General features: G+C 44.4%; 1 protein-coding gene across 13 annotated transcripts in view; it reads left to right on the top strand.

Moving 5' to 3' along the window:
- RALGAPA2 (Ral GTPase activating protein catalytic subunit alpha 2) overlaps positions 1-15,080 on the top strand; it is a 285,244-nt gene that overhangs the window by 149,844 nt on the left and 120,320 nt on the right. For all 13 annotated transcript variants that reach the window (XM_067013805.1, XM_067013802.1, XM_059038836.2 and 10 more), the window contains 4 exons: positions 886-1,014; positions 4,560-4,688; positions 6,016-6,074; positions 12,379-12,487. In XM_067013805.1, the coding sequence (XP_066869906.1) occupies positions 886-1,014; positions 4,560-4,688; positions 6,016-6,074; positions 12,379-12,487 (426 nt within the window). The remainder of the gene's footprint in view (positions 1-885; positions 1,015-4,559; positions 4,689-6,015; positions 6,075-12,378; positions 12,488-15,080) is intronic.

Here is a 15,080-nt window from a genome sequence, read left to right as displayed (position 1 = left end):
CTTCACGACTAACTCTAGGTTATATAACTACAAGCCCCCATAGCTACAGCACTTCAGTGCATTTGATGAACGCACTTGGCCTAGAACTGCATAAACGCAGTTTGTGGTTTTCTTACTAATCCCCTTTGCACACACTCACACAGATGGCTTCAGAGACGCGGCCTGGCCGTGGATGGCACGAACACCGTCCAGGAGAAGAGCCCTGGTCTGCCACAGGCTGGAATGAGGCAATGCCTCAGAACAGAGCTGGCGGGCAGGGGCCAGCTGGCCACCCCCCAGTGAGAGGCCCTTCCAGACCCAGGGACACCAGGAGTCTGGGGGGAGATGGTCCACATGCAGCCCAGGGCACACGTGCCTTGCCACCCACTTCTACCTGGAGCCCCACCAACCACCTGACCTTGGCGTGTGACCCATCCCAGCGGGACCCACACTCCCATTGTTTCACACGGGAGTTGCCCGAAGAATGCAAGTTTCCATCTCTGCCTACTTCAGGAGTTTGTAATAGAACAGTGTGCTTTGACTTTCGAAAATTGAAGAAGATGGGAAGTGATAGCTGCTTGCAGGTTTCATCTATTTAGCTACCTCAACACTCCTGTAGCTTGTCCGAGGAGCCCACCTCTACATGGAAGATGGAAGAGTGTCTAGTCCCAATGCCACAATTCAGGTCTGGGACAAGTCACTACCGTTTAGCGTCTCCATCCTCTTATGTGTAAAATGAGTACAATAGCCCCTGGACTAGCTCATCCCCTGGCACCCTTTTCACTGAAAAAGTTCCATGGTCCGTGTTCTTTTAGATAATCTCACAGTAGTATGTACAGACGAACTGATGACTTTGGAATTTTGGTCTGGAAACTTACAGTTGTGTTTTCTTTTCTCCCCTTCTAGGATATCTTAAATACCATTGTAAGGCACTGCCCACCCCGCTTTTTCTCCCTGGGTTTGCCCGGCTTCTCCATGCTGGTGGGGGACTTCATCACGGCCGCTGCCAGGGTCCTCAGTGCAGACACGCTGGCGGTGAGTGTGACAATGCTCAGCATCCCAGCTCCCAGGAGGCTTCACAGCGGCTAACAAGGTTCAGATTTCTCCACTCCTAACAGGTGTTGACTCATTAGTGCAACGTGAAACCGGGCTCTCGGGTAGATGCCCTGGCAGCTGATGTGTGAAATTGTAGGATAAGATGACACACTGGTAGTGGAAAGGCGTTTCATCAAAAGGCCAGAGTGTGAGAAATCATGTCCTCACTAATATTGCAGCACGTTTACACAGTCAGAAGCAGGGACTGGTCTCCTAGAAGCTTATTAGCATTTTTCAGTAAATGGTGGCGCAGACCCTCATGTCTGTGGTCAAGAGAGAATTTTAAGTGTACATCATCAATACGGTTTTTTTTTCTATTATTAAGTCTTAGTTATTATAAGTCTAATAGAAAATATTTTCTTAAAATGTTAGAACACTAAAATTTTTAACCAGAAAATTAATATATATCTTTGCATTCATATGCCATAAAACTCTGGCAGAATTCTTGTGCTAAGAAATTAGAAGCAAGTGGACTGGGTGAGCACGAAGGTCTACGAAAGGAATTGATTTGTAGCCTCCACCTTTACCTCCACTATTAGGGCGATGTATTAACACCTTTGAGAGGACACTCTCACCCATTTCAGTTTAAAGGCCTCTGACAGTTGTGCTCTGTACAGCTGTTACCTGTTCAGAGCCGGTTTTCCCTTCTTTAAATGGTATAAATAAAACTAGCTTTACTGTTTGCCAGGCACTTGTATTGAAATCTGTGTGAATATCTAGCTACCTAAATTTTGTTTGACACGTTGTTACTTTTTTATTCTACTTATTTCTTCACTGCAGGGCAAATTCAAACTCCAACCCTGGGTTTTGAATTAAGTTGTTTTTGAATACTTTGTGTAGCTGGTATTTCATGTTGGCACGTTCATGCGCTTTTTCTTCTAGGGGTCAATTAAAAAGCAAAGGGGAGGGAAGAGAGACAGGAGCAAAAAGGATGGATGAGTGAAGAGAAGGAAGGAAGAAGGAAAATGTTGAATTTGTTCAACTGTTTTTCTTTTTTGTAAAGACTATGACAACTTTTCATACTTATTTCTGAAAAGCTTTGTAGGATAATCATTCTCAAGGAACCTTCTAATTCACTTTTAACCATTCAAATCTACATTGAAAAAACTTTGGGAAAAAAATGGAAAAACTTTGGAAAAGACATTGAAAAAACAGGATATAGGAAGGAAAACACTTTATTGAAATTTTCCTTACTTGCTCTGAGAGTTCCCTGTGAAAATGCTGGCACCCTTTCTAGTGATAATATCATGCACGGTGGTCATTCTCTGTGGAAATTTATCTTTTGGCTAGTGGCCTTCCAAAACCTTTGTTTAAAGAGAGAGAGAGAGAGAGAGAATATGAGAATGTGAGTGTAAGATTTATATTACATAAAGGAACAATAACTCTGGATTACTTTGAATCACTCTCTGAGTTTAAACTTGAGGTTTAAAATTGTAAGAGAACTAGTGAGAGGTGTTCGGATAGGGACACACCTATTCAGTCAAAATTTTCCATTAACACAAGTTAATTACAAGCCTGGAGGACTGCTGCTATGTAGATCTGCCTGCTGAGGCCATGAGGGAAAGAGAAACGAGTGCACAAGTACCCAGGAGGTGGGGGAAGATCGTGCTCAGCAAACATTGTTGTCACAGCTCGAAACTAGAGCTGATCCGAAAGTCCACCAGCGGCAGAGTGGATGCATCCTGATGTGCACACAGCGTGGGATATTACATGTGATTCTCTTCCTGTTCTCCATCCTGCGGCCCTGCCCAACCAGGCCCAGGGTCCTTCCCAGCATTGCAGGTACTAACTAGTCAACCATCCTGGGGCAACAGACTCACAGGCCTCGCTCTTCTGTGTGTAAATTGGGGCTCACCACAGGCCCATTACCCAGGCAAAAAAATTATCTAGATTTGCTCCGTTCTTTGAATAAAGCTGCGTAACAGCTCTTTATTTTATGTAGGAGCTATTGTTTTGTATCCAGTGGTTACAGAGTCACACGCGACTCGGGAAAAATCAGCCTCAGCAAGGTTCAAACCAAGACTATCTGGTGGGTCAAGGCAACCGTTAGTGAAGGCTGAAAAAACAAGTCTGTGGGAGAAACACTGACTGCGGACGCACTATATGCCAGGACCTGGCCTGTGTAAGTGTGACAGGGCACCCATCCTCCAGGAATCGGACAGGTAAACTAAGCGTTGATATTTGCCCATAAGTTTCTAGCAGCCACAGTAGAAGCACCTCCAGAACCCAGAGGGGTGCCAGTGTGGGACCAGTTAATTCTGCATGATGAGAGCTGGAAGGGAAGGCATCTGTTAGAAAAGTCTTCATGGAAGAAGCGAAGCTGACGCGCAGACCTGCCGGGTGGTCCCTGTCCGTCCGTGAATGAGGACCGCGGCCACCACCTTGTCCCCAGGTGGTGTTTACTGGGCATCCTCGGGGGAGAGAAGTGACGAAGACTGTCCGCCCCCTGTCTTCGTGGGGAATACAAACATCAAATGAATACCTAACGCGTCGTCAGGAAGTGATGAATATACCAAGGGAAACCCAAAGCAGGGATGCTGGAAGACACAGAGATGGAATGACACGATGTCTTGAATTTGCTTTAAAACTGAAAGTGGAAAACTTTTCAACAAATTTCAAATATTGAAATGAAAAGAATGAAAAGGAGATAAATGAGGCAAGAGTGGTAGCATCTTGAGTCTAGGCATTGGGTGCATGGATATAACATTCTGTCCACTTTTACATTTAGAGATTTTCTTAACAGGAAAATAGAGGAAGGTAAAGGCAGCAGGTAAGAGGGCAGTGATGCAGGCTGGGTGGTGTCACACAGAATCACAGGACACCGTGGCGAGGGGGAGCTTGTCAGGGGAGATGCCTTCTGGACCCCGAGAAGAGATGGCAAACAGGTCTCGGATCTACAGATCTGGACTCAGGAAGGAAGCCAGGGCTACCCAGAGGTGTTGAGGGGTCGGCGACATGTAGGAGGCATTTAAACCCTCGGGTCTGGACATCCCAGATGAGTTGAGTATAGATCTCGGAGGGAAGAGGGCCAAGAACTGCACTCAGCACCCTGGAGTCTGTATCCTGAGGAAGCAAAGCGGTCCCAGCAAGGAGACTGTCAGGTCCCCTCAGGAACCAAGAAAGATGTCCAGGCGATGGAAGGGCTCCCAGGTGCATGGGAGCTGTCAGCTGCATCCCCTGCCTTGCGGGGTTGGGTGAGACCAGACCTGGATGGGAACTGGTGGGTCTTGTGTTGTGGAGGTCATGTAACGAGAAGCTGTGTGCTCACTGACCGACTTTGAAAAACCGGAACATTTTGGTGTTAGTAGTTTCAAATCTTTGTATTTAAAAAATGAAGTAAAACAGTAAACAGTAAACTTCACCCCTGATGCCGTTGCCCCAGCAGGGCTGCCTCAAAATCATGAAAAAGTAAAACACGTTGTTGCTTATCTAACGTTTATAACCAGAAGGAAAATGTGTGTCTCACTTCCCTTTGCCGTGTGCAGGCCCCTCGTTTGGAAGCCCTCACCATTCTTGGGTCTCTGGTCTGCTTTCCCAACACCTACCGCGAGATCCCCATGTGGCAGCCGGTGCCCGAAGTTACTGAAGTCACCAGGGGAACGGAAGATGTCAAGGTACGTGATGCAATGACAAAATCTCAGGTTAGCATCTTCTATAAATTTATTTACTTTTTATTTTTGACTGTGTTGGGTCTTCACTGCTGTGCACGGGCTTCCTCTAGTTGAAGCGAGCAGGGGCTACTCTTCGTTGTGGTGCGCGGGCTTCTCATTTGCAGCAGCTTCTCTTGTTGCAGAGCACCAGCTCTAGACGCGCAGGCTTCAGTAGCTGTGGCTCATGGGCTTAGTTGCTCTGCGGCATGTGGGATCTTCCCGGGCCAGGGTTCGAACCCATGTCCCCCTGCATTGGCAGGTGGATTCTTAACCACTGCGCCACCAGGGAAGCCCTGGTTAGCATCTTCTAACTCGAGCTGTGTGGTTCTCTCTTCCATTATTATGCACTGAGCTGCTTATCCCTGAAAGTTTTGCTATATCGTTTAAATGTATCAGTTGTTTTTTTAGAAGGCTGGTTTTGGGGGGATTAAATGAACTAGATGGAGAGAGATGTTTAGGTTCCTCGGGTGTTTTTGTTTTTTTTTTTTTTTTTGCAGTACACGGGCCTCTCACTGTTGTGGCCTCTCCTGTTGCGGAGCACAGGCTCTGGACACGCAGGCTCAGCGGCCACGGCTCACGGGCCCAGCCACTCCGAGGCATGTAGGATCTCCCCGGACCGGGGCACAAACCCGCGTCCCCTGCATTGGCAGGCGGACTCTCAACTACTGTGCCACCAGGGAAGCCCATCGGGTGTTTTTTATTAGATCTGTTTATCATGCCTACAGATCATGATTATGTAATGAATCATTCTTTTTAATAATTTTCTTAGTTTAACTCTGCTGCATTAGTGCATCAAATGAATTTATAAGAAATAATTGAAATAAGCTAAACATTCAGTCCCATTGTTGGCCTGATTAAATACTACTACTATTTGAGGTTCTAAATTAATCCTTGGAGAATAAAATTAAACAGTCTCTCCTCAGCTGACTTTGGGGCAAAGAAAAATGCTTTTCAAATCAATTAATCAATTTATCTATCTATAGTACACAAGTACAACATGTAATTCAGTGTACGATGTATAATCCAGTTGAAGTAAAAGAAAACCGAGATTTTTCCTATGACGAAGAGTCATTTGCTCTGCTTGGTTTTTATTGTATACACAGAAACACTCTTCCCTAGGCAGGCTCAAAGCCCTGGGAGCCCCCGGCTGAGACCACCATGCTGCTCCCTGAGCCCCTTTTATCCTTCCCCCAGTCCTTCAGTGGCCCCTCACTGCCTAGAATGAGGACAGAACACGTGGGAAATCAACTACTAAACAAGGTTTTTATTTTACTTCATTTTGTGTTTTTAGCACTACCTCATAAATATTTTACTGAAGAGTGCCACAGAGGAACCAAATGAGTGTGCAAGGTAAATGCTAAATAAAAGGTAAACTAGTTTAGAATTTTAAGATACACATTCATGTGTAATCAGTTAATGTTAAAAATACTTATTCTTTCACATTAGTCTTACACTAAAAAGTACAGTAAGAATTATGTGGGGAAAATGCTTTATTAATTTTTTAAAAGGTGCCATTAAGTGAAAAGCACAAAGTGTAGATGATTGTGTGTAATATATGCTACCTGTTGTGTAAGAAAAAGCAAGATTGTCAATACATAGGTGTATTCCCTGATATTTTTAACAAGGAAGAAAATAGAAGGATAAACCAAAACTTATAAAAATGATGTACTTACAGGATAGTGATTCTCAATCGGCAGTGATTTTGTACCCCAGGAAACATTCAGCAATGTCTGGAAACATTTTGGTTGCTTCTACCAAGCATCTGAGGTTGCTGGCAGTCTGTGGCCAAGATAGGAGGTTTTCTGGGACACGTACAGAGTGAAAAGTTCCTACCTGTTCTCCCCAGGTGAAGCCGGGGCTAGGAGCACTGGTGGAGGGCATGCCAGTTTCTGATCCTCCACCTCCGAGCTTGTAAGGTCACCAGAAGCCCAGCTCTGCCTCTTGCTCATGTCCTGCTTCCTCTGGGCCGGTTCCAAGAGAGCAGCGGGCACTTGGCACTGTCTTGTTAACGCTCTGATAATATTTTTTTAAACATCTTTATTGGAGTATAATTGCTTTACAATGGTGTGTTAGTTTCTGCTTTACAACAAAGTGAATCAGTTACACGTATACATATGTTCCCATATCTCTTCCCTCTTGTGTCTCCCTCCCTCCCACCCTCCCTATCCCACCCCTCTAGGTGGTCACAAACCACCTAGTTGATCTCCCTGTGCCATGTGGCTGCTTCCCACTAGCTATCCACCCTACGTTTGGTAGTGTATATATGTCCATGCCACTCTCTCACTTCGTCACAGCTTACCCTTCCCCCTCCCCATATCCTCAAGTCCATGCTCTAGTAGGTCTGTGTTTTATTCCCATCCTACCCCTAGGCTCTTCATGACATTTTTTTTTTCTTTAGATTCCATATATATGTGTTAGCATACAGTATTTGTTTTTCTCCTTCTGACTTACTTCACTCTATATGACAGACTCCAGGTCCATCCACCTCACTACAAATAACTCAATTTCGTTTGTTTATATGGCTGAATAATATTCCATTGTATATATGTGCCACATCTTCTTTATCCATTCACCTGATCATTTTCAAGGGTTTTTTTCTTTTGTATTTTGTCTAACTTCTTCACTTATCTTCAGTGGATGGTTTAGTCACAATTTTCTAGTCTGCCATTACCAGAAGCTGTAAATTCATGATCAATTTGATAATATTAAGTAACCTTGCATTTGGGGATAAACCCAACTTGGTTTACACAGCACTGGATCTGATTTGACTAACATTTTGTTCAGGAAAGTTGCATTTATATTCATGGCCTTTAATTTTCTCTCCCCATCCTGTCCTTGTCAGGTTTGATTACAAGGTTATATAGTCTCACAAAATGAGCGAAGTGCTGTTTCATTCTGTTTAGTCAGCAGTTTTTGTAAAATTGGAGTCAATAGTCTTGTGTATTTATTTAATAGACCTTGATAGTAAAACTATCAAGATATTTTCTTTATAAGAAGGTTCACCACAGACTCATTTTCTTCAATGATTTTAAGAAAAAGGTTTTTTTTGACAGTTTAGATAAACTAAAATTTTCTAAAAACTTGTCCATTCCAAGTTTTGAAATATTGTGGCATCCACGGTGTTTCCATTATCCCTTTGCTATCTTTTATCTCTTTCACTTCTTTTTTTTTTTTTTTTGTGATATGCGGGCCTCTCACTGTTGTGGCCTCTCCCGTTGCGAAGCACAGGCTCTGGACGCGCAGGCTCAGCGGCCATGGCTCACGGGCCCAGCCGCTCCGCGGCATGTGGGATCTTCCCGGACCAGGGCACGAACCCGTGTCCCCTGCATCGGCAGGCGGACTCTCAACCACTGCGCCACCAGGGAAGCCCTATCTCTTTCACTTCTATAGCTATAAGCACTTTTTAATCTCTGACACTTTTTGTGTGTTCTCTGATTTTTCTCACTAGTCTTACCAAATATCTGTCAATTTTATTGGTCTTTTCAAAGAAGAGGCTTTTGTCTTTGTTCAACCTCTCTATTCTATATTTGTTTTTAATTTCCTACTCTCTGCTCTTTTCTTAATGTTCATTCTACTTTCTTTACATTCTATAATTCTTTTTCTCACTTTTGAAGTTGTGTACTTAGTATATTAATTATCAGCCTTTCTTTTATACAAATATAAACAGTTAAGTCCATATGTTTATTTCTAGGTGCTACTTTGAGTTCTTTAAGTTTTGATATGTAGTATTTTTGCATTACAAAGTTTTTCCAATTTCCATTATGATTCCTTCATTGAGTCATGATTTATTGAGCAATATATTTCTTAATTTCCAAAAATATGGTTATTTCTATTTATCTTTATGCTGCTGATGTCTTAGTTAATTGCATTGTGGATCAAAAATGTTGGTCTTTGGAATTGTTGAGATTTGCTTTATGGTCCAATATGTAGTCAGTTTTTGCAAATGTCCCACATATGCTTGAAAGAATGTATATACTGTTCTTCAGTTGTTGGGTGTAGTGTTCTAGATGTGTCCATTAGATTAATTTTTTTAATCGTGTTTCAAATATTACATATTCTTTCTATTTTCTTCATCATCTAGATCATTTACTGAGAAAGATATGTTTAAAATCTCTCAAGTTTATGGTGCATTTATATATTTCTCTTCGTATTTCTGTCAATTTTTGTTTTATATATTTTGAAGCTATGTTATTAGTTGCACAGAAGTGTAAAATTATCCTATCTCTATAGTTAATCAAATCTTTTATATTTATGTAGTGACCGCTTTATCTTTTTTAAAAATTAATTAATTAATGGCTGTGTTGGGTCTTTGTTTCTGTGTGAGGGCTTTCTCTCGTTGTGGCAAGAGGAGGCCACTCTTCATCGTGGTGCGTGGGCCTCTCACTATCGCGGCCTCTGTTGTTGCGGAGCACAGGCTCCAGACGCGCAGGCTCAGCAGTTGTGGCTCATGGGCCCAGTTGCTCCACGGCATGTGGGATCTTCCCAGACCAGGGCTTGAACCCGTGTCCCCTGCATTGGCAGGCAGATTCTCAACCACTGTGCCACCAAGGAAGCCCGTGACCTCTTTATCAAGGGTGATTTTTTTATCTTAAAGACCAGTTGTCTGATATTGATTCAGCTATATTTTAAAATAATATTTTCTTTTAAATTTAACCTTTCTATATTCTTCTCTTTTAAATGTCTTTGCAAAAACTGTACATACTTGATTTTATGTGTTTATCCTGTCTGATCTTTAGCTTTTAACTGAAGCTTTAGTTCATTTGCATTTACTGTAGTTGCTGATATATTTGGATGTAATTCTTTCATTTTATACTTTGCTATTTGTCTTTTTCAATATTTCTTTCATTTTCTCCTGTTTTTTTAACCTTCTTTTTTTTCACTCACCTTTTCTTCCTTCCTTCCTTCCTTTTTTTTGGAGTGATTGTGTTTTTTTCACATTCCATTTATTACCTCTATTTTTTTAGAAGTCGTAGACTTCCAGTTCTTTTAGAGGCTGCCTTAGAAATTTTAATATGCATACTTATCTTACTAGCTCTTAGTCTGTCTTTATCCTCCTCCTGAACGATGCCAGTTCCTTAGAATGTAATCTTCTGATTTTGCTCCTCTGTCACTGTAGCTTTTCCTCTCCTGTCTGCCTTCTCTACCTACCTCTGGGGGTTAGAGTGACTCGGGGTTTAGGGCTGGTTCTCTTCCCTCTCCATGACATTCCTAGGTGCTCTTATTCATTTCACCAGACTTTTAACACCATCTGCTTGCTCATGATACTGAATTTATTTTCCTGGCCCCTTCTGTCAACCCCTTAAATATTCGGGCTTACATATTAAACTGCCTACTTGATATCTCAACTTGGGTGTCTTAACACATGTAAACTTAACACAACCATAACTGAAGCCTTGAGTCTGCTGTCTGCCCCAGAGCCTAAGTGTCCTCAGACATCATCTCAGTACTTGTCACCATCATCTGCCCAGACTGTCAATTCAGAAACTTGGGAAAATCCTTGATTTCTCCTTTACCTGCACCTGCTATATTCAGACCTTCAACAAGTCTTGGCAGTACCTTTCTTCCCTCTTTTCCTTTAGTGTAGAAAGCCAAATTCCTGTGGAGTTAAAAGTGGAATAGAAATATGTATAATATGGTCAGTCTTTCTTAGTTGTGTGTAAAAGGAGTTAGGCAATGAAATTAAGGTCATATGAGTGTAGATAAGCAAGCAGACTGAAATATTATCGAGATTTCAAATAAATGGAGGAGAACTGAGAGAGAATATAGTTATAATTGTGAGTGATAGTAATTCAGAAATATTAAGAAAAAACAAGTTTTTGTTATATAAATTGGAGTGGTATGAGATGGCATAGTAGCAAACAGTATTAAGAGAGTGTATTGGAATACAGACTGAGAGTAAGGTAATACTGCCATTAGCTTAAAAAAGAGTCTTGATAGATAAAACTCATTCACAATCACAAAGGACATCCTGGGGATAGAGAGAACATGAGGAGTCACTGGGAGTGTAAGAATAGGAAGATGCTAAATGGGGATGTTAAATGATGAATTTCAAAGAGAGAAAATAGCAGGAAGAGCTGTTATAAGCGAGTGTGGCTTAAAACTCAAGGCAGGTGAGAGTAGCTTAGGTTATAAAACCATTTTACAGGTCACAGTATTCTCCATAGTGCAAGGCTAATAGTTACACAGAAATGCAGGTGTTCCTAGAAACGAGAGCTCTTTGCTCTTAACAAATTACACTTAACAAATAGGTTAAGTGTAATGGGTCGTAAAAAAAAAAAAAAAAAAAAAGAATACACACACATATATATACACACATGCACTCAAAGGAAGAGCAGCTCTTAAAATGGTAACAGTATGATTTGGGGCATAATTCCAAGTGGTATAGTTTTCATGGGTCAAACACTCAGTCTGAGTTCAGCTGAGGGAAGATAAAGAGGCTTTGGGAAAGAATATAGAGTTCTTGGGAATAACTGTGGACTAAGGTGCAAAGGGCAATTTCTAGGAATTGGGCAAGAGAAGAGAGACAAGTAGACAATTCTAGACAGTCAGGAAGGTGTGGAGCTCCATCTAATGCCGGTGCTGGAGAAACAAGAAAGGCCCAGCACACACCTTGTAACCGAGGTAAAAAGCACAGCTGTTACCGAGGGAGTTTTGGTAGAAGGTGACATGGTCGCCAAAGGGGTTTTAATTAACTGGTTCTGAAGCACTTAGTCCATTCTGATCAAAAGAGGTGAGAATCCAGTGAAGTATGGTGATTTTAAAACCTCAAAATAGCTTGATTTTAATTGCTGAATTATACTGATGGCGAAGGGATGTTCAGTGTGGAGGAATGGGCAGTGTGTCCGGTTTGACTGGCCCTGGATGTGACCTCCTGCTACAGAGAACAGCATAGTACATATTACAGCAAGCATCTGGTTCCAAGTAGTGGTTTGAAGCCCCTTTTTGTTCAGAAAGTGAGCAGGTTGGGGGGCAAGCATTTAAATTTCACATGCATGCATTCAGGAAACATGCAGAAGAATGTGACTTTTTGATCATTGCAAAAGATAGTAGAGTGTATCAATTCCAAAGAGAATTATCATCCAATCTTGATTTATAGTTGAGAAAGGTAATTTTTAAAGGAGTATGCAACTTGAAGAATATTTTGTCTTGACACATTGTTTAGAATAAGTAACAGTGAAACTTATTTTGAAAGTTGTACTCAGGTATTCTTTATGATAAAATATAGGATTTGTCCTCTGTGTTTGGTAAGTGTTGTGTATTTTATTGTAAGGAAAACAATTACAAACTCAATTTCCAACAGTCTTCTAAGATTCATGTTTTTGATTCTTCCTCAAAAATACCCTGAAGCAAGAAATTGTAATAAAAAAATTAGTTTCAGCAAAAATAAGTGATACATGTTCTGTGACAATTAACAGAAAATGTACCATTTATTTCATTAAATATTTAATTACTAACCATTATGAATATTTCTATTCATCCTGAAAACTGGTCTATTGAGGGTACCTTATCTTTTTTCTCAAGAAGACATTTTGTTAATGTATCTGTAACTTTTGTACTTTGTAAACAAGGCTTAAAATACTTTGTCATTTGAAAATACCAAGAAATTGTATCTCTTCATGAGAGTTTTCCTCCTTGTCTCCTTCTTTTTCAAAAGGTGCATTGCCATTTGCTCCCTTGGGGTCTGGATCTGTGAAGAGCTTGCACAGGGCACGAACCATCCTCAGCTGAGAGAGGCCATCAACGTGATAGGCGTCACTTTGAAGGTACTGCCAGTTCGTCATGTGTATTTGACATTAAGCTGTTTCCCAGGTATTCAACTCACTTTAGTTTGAATTAGCCCCATTTCTGTTTCCCCCTACATTACAGAGAAGTTTTGATTCAGAACTCTTTTCTCTCAGAGCCACGTTGAACGTTCTGTGAGGGGTCCTGGCAAAGCCACCGATGGCTGCTCACCCCCTGGCGGCTGCAGCCTGGCTGTCCACAGCCTGAGCCTCATGGACCAGCGCAGTGTCCCAGTGGGTTCCTCTGGTGGCTGGGCAGCTCCTGGGGCAAGCAGGACACTTGTCACCTGTGGGTTGGAGTGGCAAGAAAGTGGGGTTTCATGTCCTGACCTCCTCGGCAGGAGCAAGAGAGACCGGACAGCTCCTGGGCAACAGCCTGAGTGCTTCACGTCGGTGGGGCCTTGGGCACTTTGAGGATGCCTTTCTTCCTTGGCTTTGTTAGTAAGAAGATCTGCCGGGTGCTGTGTGCTCACCTCATGCTGGGCCAGATTTTTCTTAGTATTTCTGTAAATTTTCGAAAAGTTCTTTAATTTTTCTATAACTATGAGGAGAAACATGAAGGCAGCAGAAGAGAATGTACCTGCCGTGTCGAGCCCTTGCCCTGTCAGGGGCGTCCCAGCGCAGTGCACGGCCTGAGCCATGGAATTCCGCCACCCCTGTGGACACTGCTGCTTCCCCCATTTTAGAAATAAAAGAGAAGACGACTAAGGGGAAGGCCAAGGAACTTGCTCCAGCTTGAATTGCTGAGAAATCAGAGGGCGAGGATCAGCCGGATTGGCCTCCCTTTAAACATTGTAAATAACAGAGGAGAACGCCTGGACAGAAGTCCTGGTCCCTGGGGCAGCTCCCTCACCTTTCAGTGCCTGCGTTGCTGTGCTGGTTGGAAGGGGGAACACATCAGTATAAGAGAACCGAGGGCCAGAGAGGAAAGAGCAGCCTCAAGGAACGCAGGGGACAGTGAGCAGCCACTCTGGGAAGAGGGCCTTAGGGGGCTTGGGGCTCTACCAGGGGGAGGAGAGGAGGAAGAGGAGGAGGAAGGGGAAGAGGGGGAGGGGGAGGAGGAGGATAGGGAAGAGAAGGAGGGGGGAGGAGGAGGGGGAGGAGGAGGAAGAGGAAGAGAAGGAGGTGGAGGGGGAGGAGGAGGGAAGGGGACGAGGGGGAGAAAGGGAGGAGGAGGCCCGGCTCTACCTGTCCTGTCGGCTGCAGGGAGCACGGGTTCTGCCTGTGGGCTTTGCATGGCTCCATCTCCAGGCTCTGCTCTGGTGGAACCGTGCCATCCAGGAGCGCTTGGCGAGGTTGACATAGGTTTCCCCTCAGACACGGGAAGGACATGGGCAGCAAAGCTAGGGAAGCGCCGCCAGGGGGTGTCAATAAAAACCAGCTGCTGGCCATGACAGCGATGGGAACAAGGTGCTGTGCAGCCTCTGGAGAAGTCCACTCAGCTACTCGTTTGTTGTGGGTGGGACCTCGTGTGGGCAGCAGGGTGGGACTCTGCTAAGCCAGAGCCAGACTTACAGACTCCGGTGTCCTCAGGGGCAAGTGGCAGCATTGGCTCGGGCTCGGGCCCTACGTTCCTGCCCTCAGCCCTACCGTCCTCCTTCTCTTGCCCATCTTAGGAGCCATGGTCGACTCTCCCTTCCTCACCACCATGGTCCTGGCCACCGGGTCCTGAACGGCCTCTGATCACTCCCGCCTGCTGCCCGGGGCCACCCCTCCCACAGCTGGCTCCCTCGGCCTCCTCCCCACCCCACCCACACCCCGACCCCCATGGCCCGAGCCTGGACCTGCAGATCTGCACTCCGTGCTGCTGCCAGAGAGGGATGTCCGTGAGTGGGCCCCTGCCTGCTGCACCAAGCTGCCAGTTCCTTCAGAGTAGGGACTGTGTCACCCTGTATGTCTTGTCCTCTTTGCTGCTAATTCAGTGCCGGGTACATTGTTGGTACCCCTTGGGCATGTGCTGGTGAGCAAGTGGGTGATATGTTTCTCCCCCACATCCCGCAGCCCTCCACGCCGCCCTCGCAGCCCTCCATAGCAACTCTTCTTGACTCTTCTTGCCTTGGTGCCTGCACCCTGGGCCCTGGGCCCACTGCCTGGAAGGAAACTGGCCCCTGCCCGACCCTGCGTTCTTCCTGGCTCAGCACAGCTCTCCCCCCTCCCTTCCCCCACCCCGGCCCCAGTGGCTTCTCTCTGCCATCTGCCCCCACCTCTCATGCCTCATCCCTCTCTGCCCTCTTGTCTGCCATGTCCCTCGTTTCACCATTGTCCCCTTGTCTGTCTCTGGCCATAATGCAAGAGCCATGCCAACCTAATGTTTCTACCACGTGACCCGACCAGCAGGACGCAGCAGAAACGCCCCCGGTGCCCACTCTTACTCTTCCTCTCCCTCCACACTCAGACATCCCCTCAGACCTCCTTGGGGCTGTGCTCGGCATTAGGAATATGACAGAGAATAAGATGCAAGAAGATAAAGACACAAAACAACAAGCAAACAAACACAGAGGACCAGCTCTGATAGCCCTTAATGCTGTCCAGAAATTACAGCAGGGGAGGAGGATGGAATGGAAGAGCTGGAGGG

This window comes from Kogia breviceps, chromosome 14 (genome assembly GCF_026419965.1).
Source record: "Kogia breviceps isolate mKogBre1 chromosome 14, mKogBre1 haplotype 1, whole genome shotgun sequence".
In the NCBI taxonomy this organism is placed as follows: domain Eukaryota; kingdom Metazoa; phylum Chordata; class Mammalia; order Artiodactyla; family Physeteridae; genus Kogia; species Kogia breviceps.
Note: the sequence above shows the minus strand (reverse complement) of the source record. Positions and strands in the feature narration are given on the sequence as shown.